The 24262-nt window shown below is 42.3% G+C and overlaps 1 protein-coding gene across 2 annotated transcripts; it reads left to right on the forward strand.

Annotated features, from left to right (window-relative positions):
- Window positions 1–22600: 22600 nt before the first annotated feature.
- Window positions 22601–23503, forward strand: LOC132650024 (mortality factor 4-like protein 2). 2 transcript variants are annotated; one of them, XM_060374838.1, is made up of 2 exons: window positions 22697–22786; window positions 22847–23503. In XM_060374838.1, exons 1-2 carry the CDS (start codon window positions 22712–22714, stop codon window positions 23501–23503), a joined length of 732 nt encoding a protein of 243 aa, XP_060230821.1. In that variant the 5' UTR covers window positions 22697–22711. The 2 variants fall into 2 exon arrangements, with proteins under 2 accessions (XP_060230820.1, XP_060230821.1); XM_060374837.1 differs by having other exon boundaries at window positions 22601–23503.
- Window positions 23504–24262: the final 759 nt, after the last annotated feature.

Raw genomic sequence — 24262 nt, forward strand, 5'->3', positions numbered from 1 at the left:
TCAGGATACTGCAGGTCCGCTGACAAGGAGGTCAGTTATAGACGAGTAATCAAACATGGGGCAGTCCGAATCAAAGCAAAAAAAAAAAAATGTTCCTTTCGGTTTCAAAGCATATGTTAGCAAGTCAAGGCTTTAGAGTTTCAGAAAAAGTCTTAAAGGACTTTCTTGATTTTATTAAGAAGGTCAGCTCTTGGTTCCCGGCGGAAGGCTCCCTGACCTTAGCTGATTGGAAATGAGTGGGTAAAGACATGAGAAAATATGTACAAGAACATGGAGAAGGGGAACTCCCCAATCATGCTTATCCTCTGGCTACAAATGAGAAAATTATTAACTGATAAAACAGATTTTGAAGGTCTGGTTCATGAAACCTCGTCTCTGTCTCTAGATCAGACGAATGAGGTGAAACCTATTAATCAGCCCACTAAATCTTATGGAACAAAAAGTAAGCCATCTTTAAAATTTGATTATATTAAACATGAATCCTCCTCCTCGTCTAGTGAAAATGAAAGTGATGATTCTTCTGATGGTGATGATCTGGAGGATGAGGCAGCTAAATATGAGCCCTTTGAGGAAAGGGATCATTTTCATGATCAAGACCCTCCTCTGGTGGCTCTGGCCTCTAAAAAGCAAAGAAAGGATAAAGTTAGCAGGAGGAGAAAACCTCTGGCACCTGTTGGTTTTCAGGGAGCGGTGGAAGAAGCTAAAAGAAAAGGAGATCTAATATTCACCTTCCCAGTAGTGGAAGGAATAGATGATGAGGAACCTATTTGGAAACCTCTCTCCTTAAAAATTTTAAGAGTTACAAACTGCAGTGAAGACTTTAGGGGTCTCTGCTCCTTATACTTTGCAGGTGTTGGAGATGGTTGCAAGTAATTGGTTAACCCCACATGACTGGCATCAGACTACAAAGGCTACCCTGAGTCCTGGAGACTATGTTCTCTGGAGAACTGATTATGAGGATAGATCAAAAATCACTGTTACCCAATTTACAAAGAAAAAAGGGCCAAAACCTGGGCTGGATATGCTGCTGGGTATGGGAAAATATACTACTCCCCAATCTCAAGTAAAAATACCAAAAGAGATCTTGGAGGCAATTACATTAAATGCTGTCCAGCCATGGAAAAAGTTGCCACCTCCTGGAACCAAGGGAACTACTTTATCAGGAATGGAAGCAATCAATAGGATGCTACCTCCATCAGAAGGAACAAAAATGCTATTAAAGCAGTTAGCATGGGAAAATGCAAATTCCCTATGCCAGGATCTGATTAGGCCTCTGAAAGGGACGGGGACTATTCAAGATTACGTAAAAGCTTGTGTGGATGCCTCACCAGCAGTCGTGCAAGGCATGGCATATGCTGCAGCTATGAAGGGTCAGCGCCTATGTTAAGAAAACTTATGGAGGAGGGAAAAGAGACTCCTCCAAACCCACATGTTTTAAATGTGGAAGGACAGGGCACATACAAAAGATGTGTCGAGGAAAAGATAAACAGGAGAGGTCAAGGAAAGGTCCTACTCCTGGTATCTGTCCCCGATGTGAGAAGGGGAGACATTCGAAAAGGGAATGCAGATCCAAGTTCCATAAGGATGGAACTGCTCTGACAAAAATAAAAAAAAAAAGTCAGTGAATGAGACGCAACTTCTCAGCCCCAAAGCAAAAAGAGAGGAAGAAAATTGTGAATCAAAAGGTTCACTTAATCCTGAGGCTCCAGAATTTACTATTCATGATTTCCCTAGGGCCACTCCAGGAAGTGCTGGTCTGGATCTCTCAGTAAATAAAGATACAATCCTCTCATCATGGGATAGAGTATCTCTAATCTCCACCTCTGTTTTAGGGACTTTACCTCAAGGCACAGTTGGGTTAATTATTGGCCAAAGTTCAAATTACAAGAAAAATTTTGAGGTTTTGCCTGGGGTAATAGATTCAGATTTTCAAGGAAAAATAAAAATAATGGTAAAGCCATTAAAGGAAACTATACAGCTACATAAAGGACAAAAAAATAGCTCAATTGTTGTTGTTGCCGTATTTAAATTTACCAAATTTAATATTAAAACAGGAAAAACAGCAAGGTCATTTTGGCTCCTCTGATGTCGTGACCTGGGTGCAAGACATAGGTTGTGAAAGACCATTTATGACAGTTAAAATAAATGGAAAAAATCTGCAAGGCCTTATGGATACAGGGGCAGATAAAACTTGTATAGCAGGGAAGGATTGGCCTTCCTCTTGGCCCTGTGAAAGGACTTCTTTCTCTTTACTAGGGCTGGGGTTGGCATCTAATGTGGCTCAAAGTTCTCAGATGTTAAAGTGGGAACTAGAGAAAAAAATCAGGAATGATTCAGCCCTATGTTATACCATCCTTGCCATTTTCTTTATGGGGCAGAGATATGATGCAAAAGATGAATGTAAAATTGGTTACCTCAGATAATTTAAGCGATCAGCATTTTTCATAGGGGCCACTGAGAGCTCACTTTATGCAGATAAAATTGATTGGAAGTCAGAAGAGCCTGTATGGCTCAATCAGTGGCCCCTAACGGAAAAAAAAAATACAGGCTATAAAACAATTGGTAAAAGAACAGCTAGATAAAGGACATATAGAAGAGAGCAATAGTCCTTAAAATACTCCAATATTTGTTATTAAAAAAAAATCAGGAAAATGGAGACTTTTACAAGACCTTAGAGCTGTTAATGCTACAATGATTGATATGGGGGCATTACAACCTGGCCTCCCCTCTCCTGTAGCAGTCCCTAAGGGATGGGAGATAATAGTAATAGATTTACAGGATTGTTTTTTCACAATTAAGTTACATCCAAAAGATTGTAAAAGATTTGCTTTTAGTGTTCCATCAGTAAATTTAAAACGTCCATATAGGAGGTATCACTAAAAAGTTTTACCTCAAGGGATAAAAAATAGTCCAACTTTATGTCAAAAGTTTATAGATAAAGCTTTAAAGAAAGTCAGAGAAAAATATAAAGATGCATATATCATTCATTATATGGATGATATATTGTTGGCCCATTTCTCCAGGAAAGTTATATAAGAGCTTCTCGCTTATACTATTGAGCAATTTACTAAATTTGGTTTAATTATAGCTCCAAATAAGGTTCAAAAGAATAGGCCATTAAGTTATTTGGGTCAATTAATTTATGATGATTATATAAGTTCTCAAAAGGCATCTATCAGGCTGGATAAGTTACAAACATTAAATGACTTCCAAAAATTATTAGGCAATATTAATTGGGTTAGGCCTTATTTAAAATTGACCACAGGAGAACTGAGTCCTTTGTTTCAGTTGTTACAGGGGGACTCCAATCCAAAGTCTCCCAGAAATTTGACTCCTGAGGCTATTAAAGCCTTGGCTTTGGTGAAAAAACAATTAAATAAAGCAAAGGTTAAACAGATAGCTTATAATCAAAAATGGGATTTAATTATTTTCAAAACACCATATACTTCTACAGGATGTTTATGGCAAAATGGAATTTTAGAATGGGTGCATTTACCCCATACTCAAGCAAAAATGCTTGCTTCCTATCCATATATGTGTTCCTTAATTATAAGCAAAGAAAGGATGAGATCAAAAGAATTATTTGGAAAAGAAATACATAATATAATTGTTCCATATAATAAAAAACAAACAGATATATTATTAATAAAAGATAAAGACTGGGGAATAGCGTTGCAGGGCTATTCAGGACAATTTAAATATCATTACCCCCGACATCCCTTAATAGAATTTTTTTAAAGAAACAGAGGTAATTTTTCCAAGAAAATGTTCTTTACAGCCTATAGATTGCGCTCTTTGCATTTTCACAGATGGTTCCTCTAACGGAAGGTTTGCAGTTTATGTCCCAGGCAGAGAACCGCCAGTAAGACAAGATGTGCAGACTTCTGCTCAAAAGGCAGAGATTAAAGCGGTTATTTTGGCTTTTCAAACCTTCTCAGAAAAATTTAATCTTTATACAGATTCAAGATATGTAGCTAGCCTTTTTCCCGTAATAGAAACTGCTCTTTTGTCGGGGCATTCTCAAATTATTCATTTGCTTCAGGATTTACAAATTTTAATTAAAAATAGGACAGAAAAATTTTTTATAGGCCACAGTAGAGGGCACTCAAAATTACCTGGTCCATTAAGTCAAGGAAACTATATGGCAGATGCCTTAACAAGAGGAATAGTAATGAATATATTAGAAGCTCAAGAAAGCATATGCATTAGCCCTTAAAAGGCTATTTCATATTACAAGAGAACAGGCAAGACAAATTGTAAAAAATTGTGGTGATTGTCCTCAGGTGTACCATCCATTAAAAATGGGGGTTAATCCTAGAGGACTTAAAGCTCTATCATTATGACAGATGGATGTTACTCATGTTCCAGAGTTTGAAAAATTAGCATATGTCCACGTTACTGTGGACACATATTCTCATATGATATTTGCCTCAGCAAAAACAGGAGAGGCAGTTAAGGACGTCATTCAACATCTAATCCAATGCTTTGCAACTATGGGATGTCCAAAAAAAATAAAAACTGATAATACTCCAGCATATACATCAAAAGCCCTTGCAGTATTCTTACAGAGCTGGAACATAGAGCATGTGACAGGTATATCATATAATCCCCGAGGACAGGCAATTATTAAAAGAACACATCAAACATTAGAAAATCAAATTATCAGACTTAAACAAGCTCACACTTATTTCTCGCCTGGTCATTTGCTGAGCCATTCATTGTTTGTATTAAACCATTTAAATACTGATGAGCAGGGCAATACTCCTGCTATGAAACATTGGTCTGGGCTTAAAAATAAACAACTTCCACAAGTATATTGGAAGGATTTGTTATCCAAATCCTGGAAGGGACCGGATGCTCTAATTTCCTCTGGAAGGGGATATGCATGTGTGTTTCCACAGGATGCCGACTCCCCCATCTGGATCCCAGATAGACTCATCCAGCCGGCTAATATCGAGACGGCAACAAAAAAGAGAAAAGCAAAAAAGGAAAAAAATAAAAGCAAAGCTGCAGAAGCTCTCGTTGATGCCCAAGAAAATGACAACATGGACACAACTAAAACACCTGATGAGAAAAGCAGAGAAATTGGTGAAGGCTCAACAGAAGCCTAAAACCCCTAAATTTATATTTCTGGCTGTATTGTCATTACTTATGTGTCAGAATGCTGTTGCGCATAGTAAAAGTTATTGGGCTTATGTACCAAAACCACCCCTTATACACCCTGTGGGTTGGATGGATCCAGATTATGTGAAAGTACTAACTAATGATACTAAACTTCTCGGAGGTTTCCAGGATTATGAGGGAAGAATAAATAGCTCAGCCTATTTAAATTTTGAGGGCAGAACTGATTCGCTCCCCATTTGCATTGCCCTAAAAGGATCTCCACCATATGGTTGTCTGCCTATAAATTATCAAACTTTTCTTACAGATGCTCCTGATTTGCCAGTTAAAGGCAAAAAAAAAAAAATGATAAAAGATTAATGTGAGAGCTTCAAATTTCTACTTTGGGGTACCTTAATTATAATGTAACTTTTGAAAAGGCTCCTTTTATGCCTCTCCCTCTTTGTGCAGAGAAATTTAGAGATAAAGATCAATTTTGGGAAAGTAGCCTTACAGGTGCCCCTAAATGGTTAGAATGTGGCTTCCCTCAGGCTGCAGCTAAATATGTGCCTGTAGGGACCCATATGGAGGTTTGGGATTTTTCAATTGTTTCAGGTAATTATGATTATACTAAATATTTAAAAAATAATTCAGATAAGTTCAATGGATATATCCCTCCAGGATTGGGACAAAAAGTACAAAGATGGTTTTCACCTGGTCATGTGGAACCTATTTGGGTCTCTAGAGATCCTAAGACCAATGCTACAGTTTCACATCATGAGTTGTTTAGATTGGCAGCTAGTGCCAATATGATTTTACAAAAAAGGCCTAAAAGGAAAAATTCTGTGCCTTTGGCAACCAGGGCATGTTTTGCTTATCCTTTTGCTCTTCTTATGGGATATACTTCTCAAATTAATATAACTCATGTTGGAAATTCTTATAAAATTCATTGTGTAGCTTGCAGGGTTACTAATTGTATTGATTCTAGTTTGGATAAGAACATTGCTGTTATGATTTCAGTTAAGAGACCTGCTTATGTTATGCTTCCTGTTGATTTACAAGAAGAAGAATGGTATGAGAATACTGCTTTAAAGACTTTAGAAAAGCTAAGTGAATTGATTAGGCCTAAGAGATTTGTTGCAGCACTTATATTAGGGATTTCAGCATTAATTGCAATTTTGACCACCTTTGCTATTGCTACTACAGCGTTAGTTCAAGAGGTACATACAGCAGATTTTATTAATGAGATGAATAAAAATATTTCTTTAGCCCTTTTAGAACAATTTATTATAGATAAAAAGTTAGAATCCAAGATAAATGCGCTGGAGGAAGCAGTTTTAGCCTTGGGACAAGATATGGGTAATATTAGAACGAGGATGGAAGCTCGATGCCATGCTGCCTTCTCATATATTTGTGTTACACCTTTACCATACAATGCTTCTGACCAATGGGAAAAGGTAAAAAATCATTTGCAAGGAGTTTGGAAAGATACGGATATTACTCATGATTTAGATAGTTTGCAAAAAAATATAGCAGCTATTAGCAAGGCTCATTTGGATGAAGCAAGTTTGAATTCTTTAGCTTCTGATTTGCAGTCAGGAATTAGAAATTTAAATCCTTTAAATTGTATTCATTATTTAGTGATAATAGGGGCCCTGATTTTATTATTTTTATTGGTTGTGCTCCTGTTTCCTTGTCTTTTTAAATTACTGCTCCACTCCATCCGCACTGTAGAGCAAGATTTGTTTGAATTGCGTCTTAAAAACAAGAAAGGGGGAGATGCCACACCCATGCCAGTGTTGCCATAGTAGCATAAGCTACAGGGCAGGGGATCTGATTTCCCCGGAAATACGCCCCCTGGAAGGTCCCTGGCAAACTCATCCCACTTGGAAAAGAGACATGTTCTGAGATTTCTATGCTTCTTCAGTTGTGTCTCTGGGGTTGGAATAATGAATTCTTTGATCTTTCTCGGTGACACCTGAAACAGCACAACTAACTTTATAAAGAAATTGATCATTAGTAGATTGCTAAAGGCTTTAATAAAAATAAGTTTAAAAAAAAGTAATGAATTAGATTTAGTATTAATAGGCATTAAGAATAGTGAAATAATAATAGGCTCCTTCTTAAGAAATAATAGCATGAGAGGTGCAGCTGGCAGGAGTTTCCCCTCCCTTCAGTGCCTTGTTCCTAAGGAAGATCATAAATCTTGGGCAGGACATATGGGAGGAGGGTTAACAAAGGTGTAGTTAGATTTTGATATAGAGAGGGATTTTGGCAGGCATCTGACTTAGCTCCTGACTTTCCTCTTCATTGGTTAGCAATAATGAAACTATATTTGAGGTTTCTTTTCCTTTGTTTGCTCTGATCAAAAGGTTTTTATGCCAAGATTACTTGTGGGTACTGCTTTATGTCTGACTGCATTTTGAGTTAAAATGTAAACTTTGTATTCTTGGTAAAAGTCTGAATGTTCTGGGAAGTATGCCAATTTTAAGGTGCCTTTTGTGAAATCATTATAAAAATACTAGCTTGATTTCAGTAAAGTTGCAGCAGAGTCAAAACCATCAAGGTGTCTCTGTCTGTCAATTCTTCGCCGAAACCGTGTCTGCCTGTCTAAAGCCTTGTTCTCCAGCGGAAGACGGGAGCCCGACTGGGCTGGTCCATGACAAGATGCACAGATTTTAGTGGGTTTGTCCTATGTTGTATGTCTATATGAGTGAGTATATACCGTGTGTGTCTTTTTGCTTTTGGGACAACTCACTCAGGATGATCCTTTCCAGGTCCCACCATTTACCTGCAAATTTCATGATTGCCTTATTTTTCATTGCTGAGTAATACTCCATTGTATAGATGTACCACAGTTTCTGCATCCATTCTTCAGTTGAGGAGCATCTGGGCTGTTTCCAGCTTCTGGCTATTACAAATAAAGCTGCTACAAACATGGTTGAGCAATGTCCTTTTTGTGTACTTGAGCCTCTTTTGGATATATGCCCAGTAGTGGTATGGCTGGATCTTGAGGAAGCGCTATTCCTAGTTGTCTGAGAAAGCGCCAGATTGATTTCCAGAGTGGTTGTACAAGTTTACAGTCCCACCAGCAGAGGAGAAGAGTTCCCCTTGCTCCACAACCTCTCCAGCATGTGTTGTCACTTGAGTTTTTGATCTTGGCCATTCTGATGGGTGTAAGGTGAAATCTCATTTTTGTTTTGATTTGCATTTCCCTAATGGCTAATGAGGTTGAGCATTTCTTGAAGTGCTTCTCTGCCATTCTATATTCCTCTACAGAGAATTCTCTGTTTAGCTCTGTTCCCCAATTTTTAAGTGGATTACTTGGTTTGCTGCTTTTCAGCTTCTTTAGTTCTTTATATATACTGGATATGAGTCCTCTGTCAGATAAAGGGTTGGTGAAGATTCTTTCCCAGTCTGTAGGCAGTCCCTTTGTTTTGGTGATAGTCTCCTTTGCTTTGAAGAAGGTTTTCAGTTTCATGAGGTCCCATTTATTGACTGTTGCTATTAGAGCCTGTGCTGTTGGTGTTCTGTTCAGGAAGTTTTCTCCTGTACCAATGAGTTCTAGGGTATTCCCCACTTTTTTTTCTAGCCAATTTAATGTGTCTGGTTTTATGTTGAGGTCTTTGATCCACTTGGACTTCAGTTTTGTGCAGGGTGATAAGTATGGATCTATTTTCATTTTTCTACATGTAGACATCCAGTTGGACCAGCACCATTTGTTGAAGATGCTATCTTTTTTCCATTGAATGGTTTTGGCGTCTTTGTCAAAAATCAGGTGTCCAAAACTTTTGTATTGTGAATATTCTTGAACTATCCCATTAACTTTTAACAGAACTTAAAGAGGGAATCAGGCCTCATGCACATTACTGAGGCAGTTGGATTGCCATGGGTTGGTAGTCCAGCCAGAGCTACATTGCAAGACCCTGTCTTGAAAGCAAAGCAGTGCTAAAAGCCATTGATGCTTGGAGGAAACAGCCTGTCAGCCCTGTTTCTTCCCTTGCAGGTAGGGCTGGCTATCCCTCAAAGAGGATGCAGTTACAGAAAGGGTCCTGGCTGCTCTAAACCTTTTTTTCCCATGGGCCCTTAGCTTCTCCTCACAGGTGTCTTGTATTCTACCATAATATGAAGCCTGCAAGAGAGATTAAGGAGATCAAGCCAGGCAGTGCTCTTCATTTCCTTTAGGATCATGTAGCCTATGAATGTTTAATTTTGAGGGAAACCTGTACCCTGCTCTTTGAGAAGCTGGGACTGAATGCAGTCTGAGGGGGCAGCCAGTGGTGGCCCTTTGCCAGTGCTACACTTGTGAGGAGAGGGAAATTGAGTAGTAGTGTTACTTTTTCCATTGCCTTTCCATGGGGCCATTTTTTAAAATGATGTAGAGAATGTTAGCCTTGATGAAATAAAGTTTATTGGGGGGGGGGGTTAAAGAAAGAGATAATAATAGATTAGTGTCTCAAGACTGTTCTAGGTCAAGCTCCCATTGTCTTCTTTTTTTCTGGTTTGGACATTAAATCATCCACTGTTTTCAGATTTTGCTGTATCTGCTAAAGTAAGTTAGACTCTTACCGTCTTTGGGGTTTTGAATCTGTTAATGATATAGATGACTCAAGTTGTCCTCACTGACTAATACATACAATCTTAGGGAGTCTCTCCTTGACCTAACCCATGTAAGTACAGGAGTCCCAGGAAAATCTGAAAGCAGGAGAATTTAATTATCCATGTTTAATGCTTTTGCTAGCTCATGAATATTTATGAATAGGATATGAGGCTAGATTCAATAGATACCCAAATACAATAACATCACTTTTGTGCTGGGTATTTTAATTTCTACAACAAAAAGAACAATATTATAGTAGAAGGTCTTCAGTCTTTGTCTTTGCACAGTTCATTTGGAAGGTTCAGCACTTATTCAGCACTCTAGGTTTTTTTTGAGATGCCACTTCTTGTGTATCCTAGGCTCAAGAGTTGCCTATATCCTCAGAGTTCTTGGATTTAAGTGTTCACCTGGCTCAGCTTGCTTTTTCTTTCTAAGTCTCTCTCTCTCTCTCTCTCTCTCTCAGACTCTCCACAGCCCCTTGCTGTCCTCGAATTCCCTCCGTATACCATGCTGGATTGAAAATCAGAGATCTTCTTCCTTAGTGAGATATTCCAGAAGCAGAAAGACACACACAGTATATACCCACTTAGAAGTGGATACTAGACTTATAAGATAGGACAAGCATACTAAATCTGCACACCTAAAGAAGTTAAACAAGAAGAGGTTCTGGGATAAGATGATCAGTCCTCATTTAGAAACACACATGGGATGGACATGGGAAGTAGGAGAAAACAAGAAACAGGACAGCAGCCTACCATACAGTGTCTCTGAAAGACGTGTACCTAGCAGTATATCAAAGCAGATGCTGAGACTCATAACCAAACCTCGGGCAGAGTGCAGGGAATCATGAACAAAGGGGGAGTTAGTAAGAAATGGAGAGGATGGGATCGCCACAAACACCAAATATATCTGGGCATAGGGGCCTTTCTGAGACTGATTCTCCAACCTAGGACAATGCATGGATGTAACCTAGAACCCTTGATCAGATGTACCCCATGGCAGCTCATCATCCAAGTAGGTTACCCTAGTAAGGGGAACAGGGATTGTCTCTGACATGAACTCAGTGGCAGGCTCTTTGACCCTCCCCCTTTGAGGGAGGAGCTGCCTTGCTAGGCCACAGAGGAGGGCATTGCAGACAGTCCTAATGAGACCTTATAAGCTAGGTTCAGATGGAAGGGTGGGAGGACCTCCCCTATCGGTGGACTTAGAGAGGGGAATGTTGAGGAGATGAGGGAGGGAGGGAGGGTGAGATTGGGAGGTAATTAGGGAAGGGGCTACAGATGGGATAAAGTAAATGACCCGTAATTAATATAAAAATGAATATTATAAAATAACAAAATCAGAGAACTACCTGTCTTTGCCTCCCAAGTGCTGGGATTAAAGTCATGGGCTCTCTTAGCATCTGTAAACTGTTAATAACATATTGAGATCTCAGATGGCAGATAATTTACACTGGTCAGAAATATACACAGAGAGAGGCAGGCAGATCTCTGAGTTTGAGACCACCCTGGTCTACAAAATGAATTCCAGCATAGTCAGGGCTACCATACATTCTAAGAAAAACCCTGCCTCAAGGAAAAAAAAATAGCCCACAGGATTATAGAATGAGATCCGATGTCCTACTATGGCACCCGAAATGTTGTTGCTAGACTCAACCCACCTCTTCAGGTTTTATTTTTAGAACTGAGTAACAGAATAGCTTGCTCAGCATTCCATATGCATTTTGTTCCCTGGTTCTTCTCACTGACTGAATCCCATGGCCTTTTCCCCTGTTTAAGATTCTGTCCCATTACCTTCATTGCTTATCTCCAGGGTCCAGTCAAAGTTCTCCCCAGCTTTATAAGACATATTTCAAACATGTACGTTCCTGGAAAATATTTCAGTCACTTTGAACTGCAAAAGCATTATAGTCTTTAAGCAACAGGAGATTTCCTCTGTTTTATTTTATTGTTTGGGGTGTGTGTGTGTGTGTGTACATATACTTGCATACATCCATGTATAAACACATATCAGTGAGAGTGCTGGAGTCAGGGGACAACTTCCTCTACCTCCATGTATTTTTTTTCTTTTTACAGATTTAATTATATATATATATTCATTATGTATACAATATTCGGTCTGTATGTACTCCTGTACAACAGTAGAGGGCACCTGCACACCAGAAGATCTTATTCTAGATGGTTGTGAGCCCCCATGTGAGTGCTGGGATTTGAACTCAGGAATTTAACCACTGAGTCCTGTCTGCAGCCCCTCTACCATCAAATTTAGGGAACCGCCTTTGTAGTCATGTTAGTGTGGCAGGCAGTGTTGTCACCTGAGCCATTCTGTCTGTCCCATTTTTTTTTTGTTTGTTTTTTTTTTTTTTTTTTTTTTTTTTTTTGGACACTATTACTGTGTAGCCTAGGAAAGTCACTATCTCGTTTTGGAATCCAGGTTGACATCAAACTTTTGATCTTCTTTCCCTCTTTCACTTCAGTGCTAGGATTATAAATGTGGACAGTCACATTCAGTTTGATATTTGCCTTATTTATGTATTTATATATTCAGTGTAATATATATGGTTATTTTGCCTCAAGGTAGGTCTGTCCACCACATGCAAGTCTGGCAACTTCAGAGGTAGGAAAGGGTCTTAGCTTCTCTGGGACTGTAGATACAATTGTAAGCCACTGACTGCTGGGAATTAAACCAGGGTCCTCTGGAAGAGCATTAAGCATGGAGCACTCTCCAGGCCAATATTGGCTTCTGTGTTATTTTGTTTGTTTGCTTGCTTGTTTGTTTGTTTGTTTTTAGAGACTGTTTCTCCATGTAGCCCTGGGAATTCTTGGCTCGATTTGTAGACCATGCTGGCCTTGACCTCAGAGATCCACCTGTCACTTCCTGCCAGCGTGCTGGGATTAGAGGCATGCACCACCATGCCTGGCAGTTTCAAGTTATTTTAATCTTCCCCCTATGTCAAATCGGGGGGCTTGAACCCTTTCAGAGAATTGGACAATCTCCATTGTGGAGCCAGTAAGCTGACCCGGGCCTAGGAACAATATGAACGTCCTCTATGGATAAAAAAGAAGACCCCTCTGATCTTTATTATTTTAGAGACGAGATCTCATTATGCAGTCCTTGCCAGCTTGGAATTCACTGTGTATACCTCAGACATAGAGATTGGCTATCCTCTGCCCCTCAACAGACTGGAGGTGTGTACTACTACACCATTTCCAGGAAGAACACCGTAAATTATGCTTACATGTACACGTGTGTCTTTGTGCATATATGCCATGTGTGTGCTGGTGTATATGGTGGCCAGAAAATGGTGTTGAATCCCATGAAACTGGAGTTTCAGGTTACTGTGAGCTGCTCAGCTGTGGCTGAGAACAGACCTCAAGTTGTCTACAAGAACAGCAAGTGTTCCTCATCACTGAATTTTCTCTCTTAATGGGCTTCCATTCAAAACAAGAGTGTTAGAAGCTTCAGAATCAGCAGCCTGAGAGTGGCTTATGGATTATTTTTCCTGAGAAAGTCTCCTTACTCCAGCAGATTCTTAAATCTGCCTCTTGTTCATCTTCATCTTATAGACAGAGCAACCAAATCTCTGAGAACCTAAAGCTCAAAGTTCTCAGAGCTGGTCGGGATATTTTGATGTTGGACCAGGTGCTGTGGTGCCCTTGGTATCCTAATCTTGAGGCTAAGCCTAAGTTTAGGGGCCTGCTGTGGAGAACAAGGGATGGCCATATTCAGTGAATTCTAGTTTGCCTTGGAGACAAGTCATGATAGCATTGGGCAAAAGATACTGTCTTAGGAATTTAAGGGATGCTCGAGGGCTCTGGGGCAAAAAATGGCCACTATGTGCTGAGACTTGAAGCACAGAGGCAGGCAAGGAAACAAATACCATACCTTTGACCTTCCCTAAGTGTGTGTGAGGGGATAAGTGCTGCCAGCTCTAGCCTGCCAAGTTACTGGTAGCAGAAGCTCCACCACAGGGGAACCTGAGAATGGTGCGCATGTGCCAATTCTTTTGTCACAGTCACGTGTCCCAGGCATTCTGCTCGGTGCTTTCTATGATGGTACCAGGCAACTGCTCCCTCGGCTGGCAGCCCTCTTGTTGATCCATACTCAGTGGGCAGCTCCAGGAGCTGGACCAAGAGGTCAGTGTAGGGCTGCTATTACTGTGGGGCTCAGCCGCCTGTGCTGCTTGCCAGGGCAGTGGGCCCAAACCTGGACACACCTCAGTCCCCAGTTCCATTGGGGGGGGGGTTGTTATGATGTTCTTTTAAAATGTATATGCCTTACCCTTGTTAATTCAATTGCTGATTTCCCCACCCCCAACTCTCTGGTTTCAATCTGGATATTGCATTGTGATACTCACTATAAGCATCCTGTCTCAACTCTTGTGTAAACAGGACACAAATAAAGCAACTAGATACAATGTTGTGCTATGGGAGGAGCCAGAGGACAGGAAAGAGGGGAGGAGCTAGAGAACAGGAAGGGGCGAGAAGGAGGAGGAGCTCGAGGAGAGGAGCACGAGGAGAGCAGAGCGAGAGGAGAGAGCTTGGAAGACTTGGAGCATGAACCAGACATAAGATTTCACAAAACGCAAGTATAATGTGGGAAATCTAAATGTTAGGAAACTGAGGGCTTGGAGGTTTAGGAGGGAGTAAATATTGCCCAGCATTGTGTTCTAGGTTAACTAAAAACCCAGTCTCTGTGTGGTGATTTGGTTATACAGCTACTGAGGATTAACAGCAGCATTACTAAAAGATAAACCGGTAGTAAATATTAATAACCACTTACAACGGGGGGGGGGGCTTTGGAATCCACTGCCTGGGGCAGGCCAGTGAGTGACAAGAATCAGGCAAAGACACCTGCAGGACACCCATGGTGGGGGGGGGGGAGGGCGCAGCTGCAGGGCAGGGTTGTAGCAGGCCTCCATAGGGCAGGGTCAGGACTCTGGCTGAGCATCCATCTCGGGTGGAGGTCCAAGAGCCCTGTGCCCTGGGACTGGCCATTGGGTTAGAGGTGAACCTGCGTTTCAGTCCGAATCCCTGGTTGCTCAGATGCAGAGAGCTGAGATGTGCTCGCTGCCTGCTTGTTCTCCCAGCCTAAACCTTCCTCCAAATCAGTCATAGCCCCAAGTCGCTCTCACACACCACAGCGTTGTGAGTCACTTTTGCTGGAAGCCTGAGACTAAGGTTTGAGGAAACAGGCCTACAATGCCTTCTGAGCCAAGCAGGGTGGTATTCAGGGCTCCGTGTTTTTGGTAGGGCGATAATCCTCCTCCTTTCTCTTTCCACGGAGACCCCTCTGAGGCTTCTGTGCTCCTCTGGACTCACTGTTAACTGCTTCTTGGAAACCTAACTAAATGTCCAAAATAACTGAGGGTTTTGTTGTTCTTATTTTGTTTTATCAAACTTTTTTAGATGTAGAAGTTCTGTAGTGTTCGACCACCACTACTTCTGGAGTGTGCGCTTTGGGAGGATAAGCATAGCTATGCTTAATTTTGTCCAATAAAGAGAAGTCAGTTAGGAAATAGATAGATATAGGAATATGCGAGGACAATTGAAAAACGTTTTTATTGTGAATATTCTTGAACTATCCCACCAACTTTTAACAGAACTGAAACAGGGAATGAGACCTCATGCACTCTCCTGAGGCAGGGAGATTGCCATGGGATGCCAGTTCAGCCAGAGCTACCCAGCAAGACCCTGTATTGAAACGAAAGTACTACTAAAAGCTGTTGATGCTTTCACGAAACAGCGTGTTGGCCCTATTGCTAATGTTACAGGTGGGGCTGGGAATCACCCAAACAGGATATAGCTCAAGAAAGGGTCCTGGCTGCTCTAAACCATGGTTTTCCCCAAGGGCCCTTAGCTTCTCCCCACAGGTGTCTTGTTTTTGGTCACCATATGAAACCTACAAGAGAGATTAAGGAGGTCGAGCAAGGCAGTACTCTTTATTTCCTTTAGGATCCTGTAGCCTGTGAATGTTTAATTTTGAGGGAAACCTGCACCCTGCTCTGGAGATAGACACTTTTGAGAGGCTGGGGCTGAATGCAGTCTGAGGGGTCAGCAGGTTGTTGTTCTTTGCCAGTGCTACACTTGTGAGGAGATGGAAATTGAGTAGTAGTGTTCCTTTTTTCATTGCCCTTCCACGGGCCCATTTTTGTAAAATGAGGAATACAGTTTTAGCCTTGAGGAAATAAAGTTTTTTGGGGGGAGTTTTTAAAGGAAGAGATAATAATAGAATAGTATCTCAAAATTGTTCCAGGTCAAGTTCCCATTGCATTTCTTTTTTTTTTTTTTTTTTTTTTTTTTTTTTTTTTTTTTTTTGTTGGACATTAAATCGCCACTGGTTTCAGATTTTGCTGAGCTGCTAAAGTAAGTTAGACTCTCACCTCATTTTGGGTATTGAATCTTTTAGTGATATAGATTGATCAAAATGTCAGCATTGACCCTCACATACAATCCTAAGGAGTTTCTCCGTGACCTAACCCATGTTAGGACAGGAGTCCCACTAAAATCTGAAAGCAGGAGAATTTCAATATCCATGTTTAATGCTTTTGCTAGCTCATGAATATTTATGAATAGGGAATGATGCTAGATTCAATAGTTACCCGAATATAATAACAACACATTTGTGTTGGGCATTTTAATTGCTGCAAAATAAAGAGCATTATTATAGTATAAGGTCTTCTGTCTTTATCTTTGCACAGTTCATTTGTAAGTTTCAGCACTTATTCAGTACTCTAGATTTTTTTGAGATCCCATTCCTTGTGTATCCAAGGCTCAAGAGTTGCCTGTATCCTCAGAATGCTTGGATTTAAGTGTTAAACTAGCTCAGCTTGCTTTTTCTTTCTAAGTGTCTCTCTCTCTTTCTCTCTCTCTCTATCTCTATCTCTATCTATCTCTTTCTCTCTCTGAGACTCTCCACAGCACCCTGGCTGTCCTCAAATTCCCTCTGTACACCCTGCTGGATTCAAAATCAGAGATCTTGTTCCTGATTGAGGTATCCAAGAAGCAGAAAGACACACACAGTATATACCCACTTAGAAAAGTATACTAGACTTATAAGATTAGAGAAACATACTAAAATCTGCACACCTAAAGAAGCTAAAAAACAAGAGTTTCTGGGATAAGTTGATCAATCCTCACTTAGAAACACAAATGGGATGGACATGGGAAGTAGGAGAAAAGAAGAAACAGGACAGCAGCCTACCATACAGGACCTATGAAAGGCTCTACCTAGCAGTATATCAAAGCAGATGCTGAGAATCATAACCAAACCTTGGGCAGAGTGCAGGGATTCATGAAAGAAGGGAAGTTATTAAGACATGGAGAGGATGGGATCGCCACAAGGACCAAATATATCTGGGCACAGGGGCCTTTCTGAGACTTATTCTCCAACCAAGGACCATGGATGGATATAACCTAGAACCCCTGATCAGACATAGCCCGTGGCATCTCAGCATCCAAATAGGTTACCCTAGTAAGGGGAACAGGGATTGTCTCTGACATGAACTCAGTGGCATGCTCTTTGAACCGCCACCTTTGAGGGAGGAGCAGCCTTGCTAGGCCACAAAGGAGGTCATTTTAGCCAGTCCTGATGAGACCTGATAGACTAGGATCAGATGAATGGGTGGGAGGACCTCCTTATCAGTAGACTTAGAGAGGGACATGTTGAGGAGATGAGAGAGGGAGAATGAGATTGGGAGGAAATGAGGCAAGGGGCTACAGATGGGATATAAAATAAATGACCCACAATTAATATAAAAAATAAATATTATAAAATAAAAATTCAGAGAACTACCTGTCTTTGCCTCCCAAGTGCTGAGATTAAAGTCATGGGGTCCCTTAGCACTGTAAACTGTTAATAACAAATTGAAATCTCAGAATAGCCCACAGGATTATAAAATGTGATCTGATGTCCTACTATGGCATCCGAAATATTGTGGCTAGCTTCATCCCACCTCTTCAGGTATTATCCTTAGAACTCAGTAACAGAATAGTTTGCTGACCATTCCATATGCAATTTGTTCCCTGGTTCTTCTTGCTAGCTGAATCCCATGGCCTTTTCCCCTGTTTAAGATTCTGTCCCTTTATCTTGATTGCTTATCTCCAGACTCCAAAGTTCTCCCCAGCTTTGTAAGACATATATCAAACAGTTAGGTTCCTGGAGAATATTACAGTCTCTTTGAACTGCAAAAGTATTATAGCCCTTAGCAACAAAATATGATTTGCTCTGTTTTATATTATTTTCTGGGTGTGTACTTACATATACTTGCATAAATACACGTATAAACACGTATCAGAGAGAGTGCTGGAGTCAGGGGACAACTTCCTCTCCCTCCATATATTTATTTTCTTTTCAAAGATTTATTTCTTTATTATGTATGCAATATTCTGTCTCTATATACATGTGTATACCGGTAGAGGGTACTTGCACACCAGAAGATCTCATTCTAGATGGTCCTGAGGCCCCATGGGTGTGCAGGGATTTGATCTCAGGATTTTAACCTCTGAGTCCTGTCTGCAGGCCTTCTACCATCGGTTTTAGGGATCCACCTTTGTAGTCATGTTAGTGTGGCAGGCACTGTTGTCCCCTGAGCTATTTTGTCTGCCCCGTTTTGTTTTTGACACTATTACTGTGTAGCCTAGGAAAGTCACCAACTTGTTTTGTAATCCAGGTTGACATAAACTCTTGATCTTGTCTCCTTCAGTCACTTCAGCGCTAGGATTTTAAATGCTGACAACCACAATCAGTTTGGTATTTGCCTCATTTATCTATTTATTTATTCACTGTAATGTCTATGGATATTTTTCCTGAACTTACATCTGTCCACCACATGCAAGTCTGGCAACCACAGAGGTGGGGAAGGGTGTTAGCTTCTCTGAAACTTTAGATACATTTGGAAGCTAGCTCTACGAGCTTCTTAAATCTGCCTCTTGTTCATCCTGAACCTCTAGGCAGAGCAACCAAGTCTCTGAGAAACTAAAGCTCAAAGTTCTCAGAGCTAGTTGCGATAATATGGTGTTGGACCAGGTGCTGTGGTGCCCTTGGTATCCTAATCTTGAGGCCATGCCCAGGGTTAGGGGCCTACTATGGAGAACAAGGGATGGCCATATTCAGGGAACTCTAGTTTGCCGTGGAGACAAGTCATGAGAGCATAGGGCAAAAGATAAGTATCTTAGGAATTTAAGGGATGCTCTGGGGCTCTCGGGCAAAAGGGGGCCCCTATGTGCTGAGACTTGGGCCGCAAGCAGTTTTAAATCAATGCAAAATTAACGTGGGGAAGAGGAGGGCAAAAGTTAAGAGATAGGCCAGAAGGCTGTGCCTCTGGACTGGTGGGGGGGCCCTGTTGGGAGACTTTTAGAAAACCCACTTTAATCCTGGAGCGAGAAGAGGTGAGGACCCTATCAGCACCAAGTCTTAAGTCTGTGTGACCTTGGTTCAGCCTCTCTTGGGCGCCTCAGTATCCTCCTCACCAGGGAACTCGAGTCGACCCCAAGCACAGACAGAGGCGGTGAAGAAAACAAATGCCCTAGCTTTGACAATCCCTAAGTGTGTGCGAGAGGACAAGTGCTGCCAGCTCGAAACAGAAAGGGTTACTCAGGTGAGAATACCAAGATGGGATCCTCGAACCTGCCAGGGTGCTAGGAGGCAAAAGCTCGCCCAGGGGCACACCTGGGACTGGTGCGCATGCGCCAAGTCTTCCATCACAGTCATGTGCCCCAGGCATTCTGCACAGGGGCTGGGCGAGCACTCTCTGACTGACAGGTCCCGCTGACGAATCGGCGGGAAGAAATCGTTAGTTCTTTGGGAGGAGAGGCTGTTGATTGGACATGACCTCAGTCAGGGGCGGGCTCTTTGTTGTCCTAAGTTACCAGGATGGCCGGCCTCTGCCCCCTAGGCTGGCAGCCCTCTCGGTGCTGATCCCTACCCAGTGGGCAGCGCCAGGAATTGCACCAAGCGGTCAGTGTAGGGCTGCTACTGCTGTGGGCCTCAGCCGCCTGTGCTGACTGCCAGGGCCACGGGCCCAAACCTGGACGCGCCATGGCCCCCAGTTCCCCGTGCGGTGCCTTGGTCACCTTCTGTTGTGCGGGGCCGGCCAGTGAGTGACAGGAGTCAGCCCATAAGACACGCAGGACACCCATGGTGGGGGGTGAGGGGCGGGGCGGCAGGAGCGGGGTTGTGGTAGGCTTCCATAGGGCAGGGTCAGGACTCTGGCGGAGCATCCCTGGAAATAGCACTCCAGCTTCCCGGTTGGCCTTGAGCACAGTCTTCCAGATGCTGGCAGGGAGGCTGGGAGGGCAGCCTGAGTGGAGGTCGCAGAGCCCTGTGCCCTGGGACTGTCCAGTGGGGTAGCAGTGAACCTGCCTTTCAGTCTGAAGCCCTGGGTGCCTCAGACGCGGAGTGCTGAGATGTGCTCACTGCCTGCTTGTTCTCCCAGCCTAAACCTTCCTCCAAATCAGTCATAGGCCTAAGTCGCTCTCACACACCACAGCGTTGTGAGTCATTTTTTTTTCTGGAAGCCTGAGACTAAGGTTTGAGGAAACAGGCCTACAATGCCTTCTGAGGCAAGCAGGGTGGTATTCAGGACCCTGTGTTTAAGGTAGGGCGATGATCCTCCTCCTGTCTCTTTCCACATTGATCCCTGTCTGCCTTCTGTGCTCCTCTGGACTCACTGTTGACTGCTTCTCGAAAAACCTAGTCAAATGTCCACCGTGGCTGCTGTTTTTGTTTATCGTTTATTGCTTTTTTTGTCTTTTTCTTTTTCCCGAGGTGTAAGTTCTGTGGTGTTCGACTACCATTTCTGGAGCGTGTGCTTTAGGAGGATAAGGGTGATGATGATTTATTTTATCCCCTAAGGCGACAGTCTGTTAAGAGATAGATGTAGGAGTATGTTAGACAATTGAAAAAAAAAAGTTTTTATTGTGAATAGACTTGCTCTATCCCAGAAACTTTGAACAGAACTGCACCTTGGTAGGGAGCTCATGCACTCTACCAAAGGAGGAGGATTGCCACGGGTTGGCAGTCCAGCCAGAGGTACCCAGCAAGACCCTGTCTTGAAACCAAAGCAGTGGTAAAAGCTGTTGATGCTTGGAGGAAAGAGCCTGTCAGCCCTATTTCTGATGTTGCAGGTGGGGCTGGGAATCACCCAAACAGGATTTAGCTCCAGAAAGGGTCCTGGCTGCCCTAAACCATGGTTTTTCCCCACGGGCCCTTAGCTTCTCCCCACAGGTGACTCGTTTTCTGTTGCCATCTGAAACCTGCAAGAGAGATTAAGGAGGTCGAGGAAGGCAGTACTCTTCATTTCCATTAGGATCCTGTTGCCTGTGAATGTTTAATTTTGAGGGAAACCCGCACCCTGCTCTGGAGATAGATACTTTTGAGAGGCTGGGGCTGAATGCAGTCTGAGGGGTCAGCAGGTTGTTGCTCTTTGCCAGTGCTACACTGGTGAGGAGAGGGAAATTGAGTAGTAGTGATCTTGTTTTTCATTGTCCTTCCACGGGGCCATTTTTTTAAATAATGATTACAGTTTTAGCCTTGAGGAAACAATTTTTGGGGTCCGATTGCCTTTCTTTTCTTTTTCCTGTTTGGAAAATAAGTCATCTGCAGGTTTAAATTTTTGCTGTATCTGCTAAAGTAAGTTAGACTCTTAACCTCTTTTGGGTGTTGAATCTCCTAGTGATGTAGATGACTCAAGTTGTCCTCACTGGCTAATGCATACAATCTTAGGGAGTCTCTCCTTGACCTAACCCATGTTAGGCCAGGAGTCCCAGGAAAATCTGAAAGCAGGAGAATTTCATTATCCATGTTTAATGCTTTTGCTAGCTCATGAATATTTATGAATAGGGTATGATGCTTGATTCAATAGTTACCCGAATACAATATCATCATTTTTGTGCCGGGCATTTTAATTGCTACAACATAAAGAACAATATTATAGTAGTAGGTCTTCTGTTTCTGTCTTTGCATAATTCATTTGTAAGATTCAGCACTTACTCAGCACTCTAGGTTTCTTTTGAGATGCCATTCCTTGTGTATCCCAGGCTCAAGAGTTGGCTGTCTCCTCCAAGTGCTTGGATTTACGTGTTCAACTGCCTCAGCTTGTCCTTTCTTTCTAAGTCTCTCTCTCTCTCTCTCTCTCTCAAACTCTCCACAGCCCCCTGGCTGTCCTCAAACTCCCTCTGTAGACAGTGCTGGCTTCAAGAATGGAGATCTACCTGTCTTTGTCTCCCAAATGCTGGGATTAAGGTCATGGTCTGCCTTTGAAATTTTAAACTCTTAATAACAAGTTGAGATCACAAATGGTAGGTAATGTACACTGGTCAGAAATTTACAAAGACAGAAGCAGGCAGATCTCTGTGAGTTGGAGGCCACCCTGGTCTACAAAGCGAACTCCAGGACAGCCAGGTGTCCAGTACATTCAAAGAGAAACTCTGGCCTCAAGGAAAAAGAAAATAGCCCACAGGATTATAGAATGAGATCTGATGTCCTAATGCGGCATCCAAAATGTTGTTGCTAGCCTCAGCCCACCTCTTCGGGTCTTTTCCTTAGAACTCAGCAACAGAACAGCTAGCTCAGCATTCCATATGGATTTTGCTCCCTGGTTCTTCTGGCTAGCTGAATCACGTGACCTTTTCCCCCTGTTTAAGGTTGGAGAAGCGGCAGTGATCACATGTCGGCTGCTGCAAAGAACTGGATTCTCCTCTCAGGTCATCCTCAGAAAAGCTATCTTTGCCGTGCAGTAAATGATCGGGAGGTCTGACCCTGGTTGCGGAACCTATTTGCATTCCTGCTTGCAGAATACAGGGTTGTATTCCCACTTCATCCTTCCAGACCACCCTAGGAGATCTGTAAGCCTCTGCCCTGGAAATTGCTAGGAATCTTTGGAAGGGAAAGAAAGAAGAGTGTAGGATGGACTAGAAACAGGGTTGAATGAGTTCCAGAAAGCAGGCTTCTGAAACTCGTGGACAACAACCTGCTGAAGAAGACAACTCTGAGAAACCAATTGGAAGCAACATGCAGAGACATCAGATGAGAGGAGCTGCCTCAGGAAAGGAGTCAGCTGGTTCCCAGGAAGAGAATGTTGAACCAGCTGTTCCAGGAAGATGGGGAGGTCACCCTGGTGAGAACTCCCCTTCTGGTTCAGTGCAGAAGACAAGGAAGAACCAGCAGAAGACTCCTGGCAATGGAGACGGTGGCAGTAGCAGCGAAATGCCCCAGCCCCCACGGAAGGAAAGGGCACGAGCCGATGCCACTGTGGAGAGTGAGGCGGCGTTGAAGAAGAACAGAGTGGATGTGGAAGTGGAAGTGAAGATTCCTGAAGAATTAAAGCCATGGCTGGTGGAGGACTGGGACTTGGTTACTAGGCAGAAGCAGTTGTTCCAACTCCCTGCTAAAGAGAATGTAGATGCCATTCTTGAGGAGTATGCCAAGTGTACCAAGTCCCAGCCAAGTGCTGACAATAAGGAGTATGCAGTTGATGAAGTTGTGGGTGGGATAAAAGAGTATTTCAATGTGATGCTGGGCACTCAGCTGCTCTACGAGTTTGAAAGGCCCCAGTATGCTGAGATCCTGCTGGCTCACCCTGATGCGCCAGTGTCACACATCTATGGGGCACCACACCTACTGAGATTATTTGTGAGAATTGGGGCAATGTTGGCCTATATGCCCCTCGATGAGAAAAGCCTGTCATTACTGCTGGGCTATTTGCATGATTTCCTTAAGCATCTGGCAAAGAATTCTGCTTCGCTGTTTACTGCCAGAGATTACCAAGTGGCTTCTGCTGAGTATCACCGCAAAGCCCTGTGAAGGTCTACTGACCACTCGCTGTAGTCTGCTCTCTGTAAACACTTTTGTTTAGTCCTTTCAGTGTAGAAGTGACATTGTTTAAAACTGTCAGTGTAAATTAGGGCTTATTTTAGGTTGATTTCCTGTTGTGTTGTAAGAAGAAATAAACAGAGTGTCTCCTGACACCTTTCCTCACGTAAAAGTTGCTACCAGCGTATGCAGTAATTAGACAAAGAAGAAATTCAGTAGAACATTTTATTACCTAGTTGACGACATTGCTTGGATACTGGTGGTTCTATCCCTTTTGACACTACACAGTTTTCTAACACGTGTTAATGCTACATGGTGAGATGCCCTGGTTCCTAGTGCCAAAGGTTCAACTTAAATGTATATGCCTGAAAACCCATGCATTTGTGCTCTTATTTCTTGTTGTGCATGACCTGAACAGCCCATCCTCTGCAAATCCATTATTTGCTGTTCCTTAGGCATTCATGCTATCATTGCTCAAATTGTTGAAAGATGGTGGTTTGTTTCCTGGTTTCTGTATTTGAGTCTAATGCACGTTCTAACATGATAGAGACAATGCATTATTGTGTAGCCACAGTTTTCTGAAAAGATGATGGTTTGGGAATCGTATTTCAGATCTTAAATAAAATTGTTTCTAAATTTCAAAGCATAAAAAAAATGATTCTGTCCCTTTGCCTTCAATGCTTTCCTCCAGAGTCCAGTCCAAGTTCTCCCCAGCTGTTAAAGACATATTTCAAACAATTAGGTTCCCGG

The sequence above is a fragment of the Meriones unguiculatus genome, chromosome X (genome assembly GCF_030254825.1).
Source record: "Meriones unguiculatus strain TT.TT164.6M chromosome X, Bangor_MerUng_6.1, whole genome shotgun sequence".
NCBI classification, from domain to species: Eukaryota; Metazoa; Chordata; class Mammalia; order Rodentia; family Muridae; genus Meriones; species Meriones unguiculatus.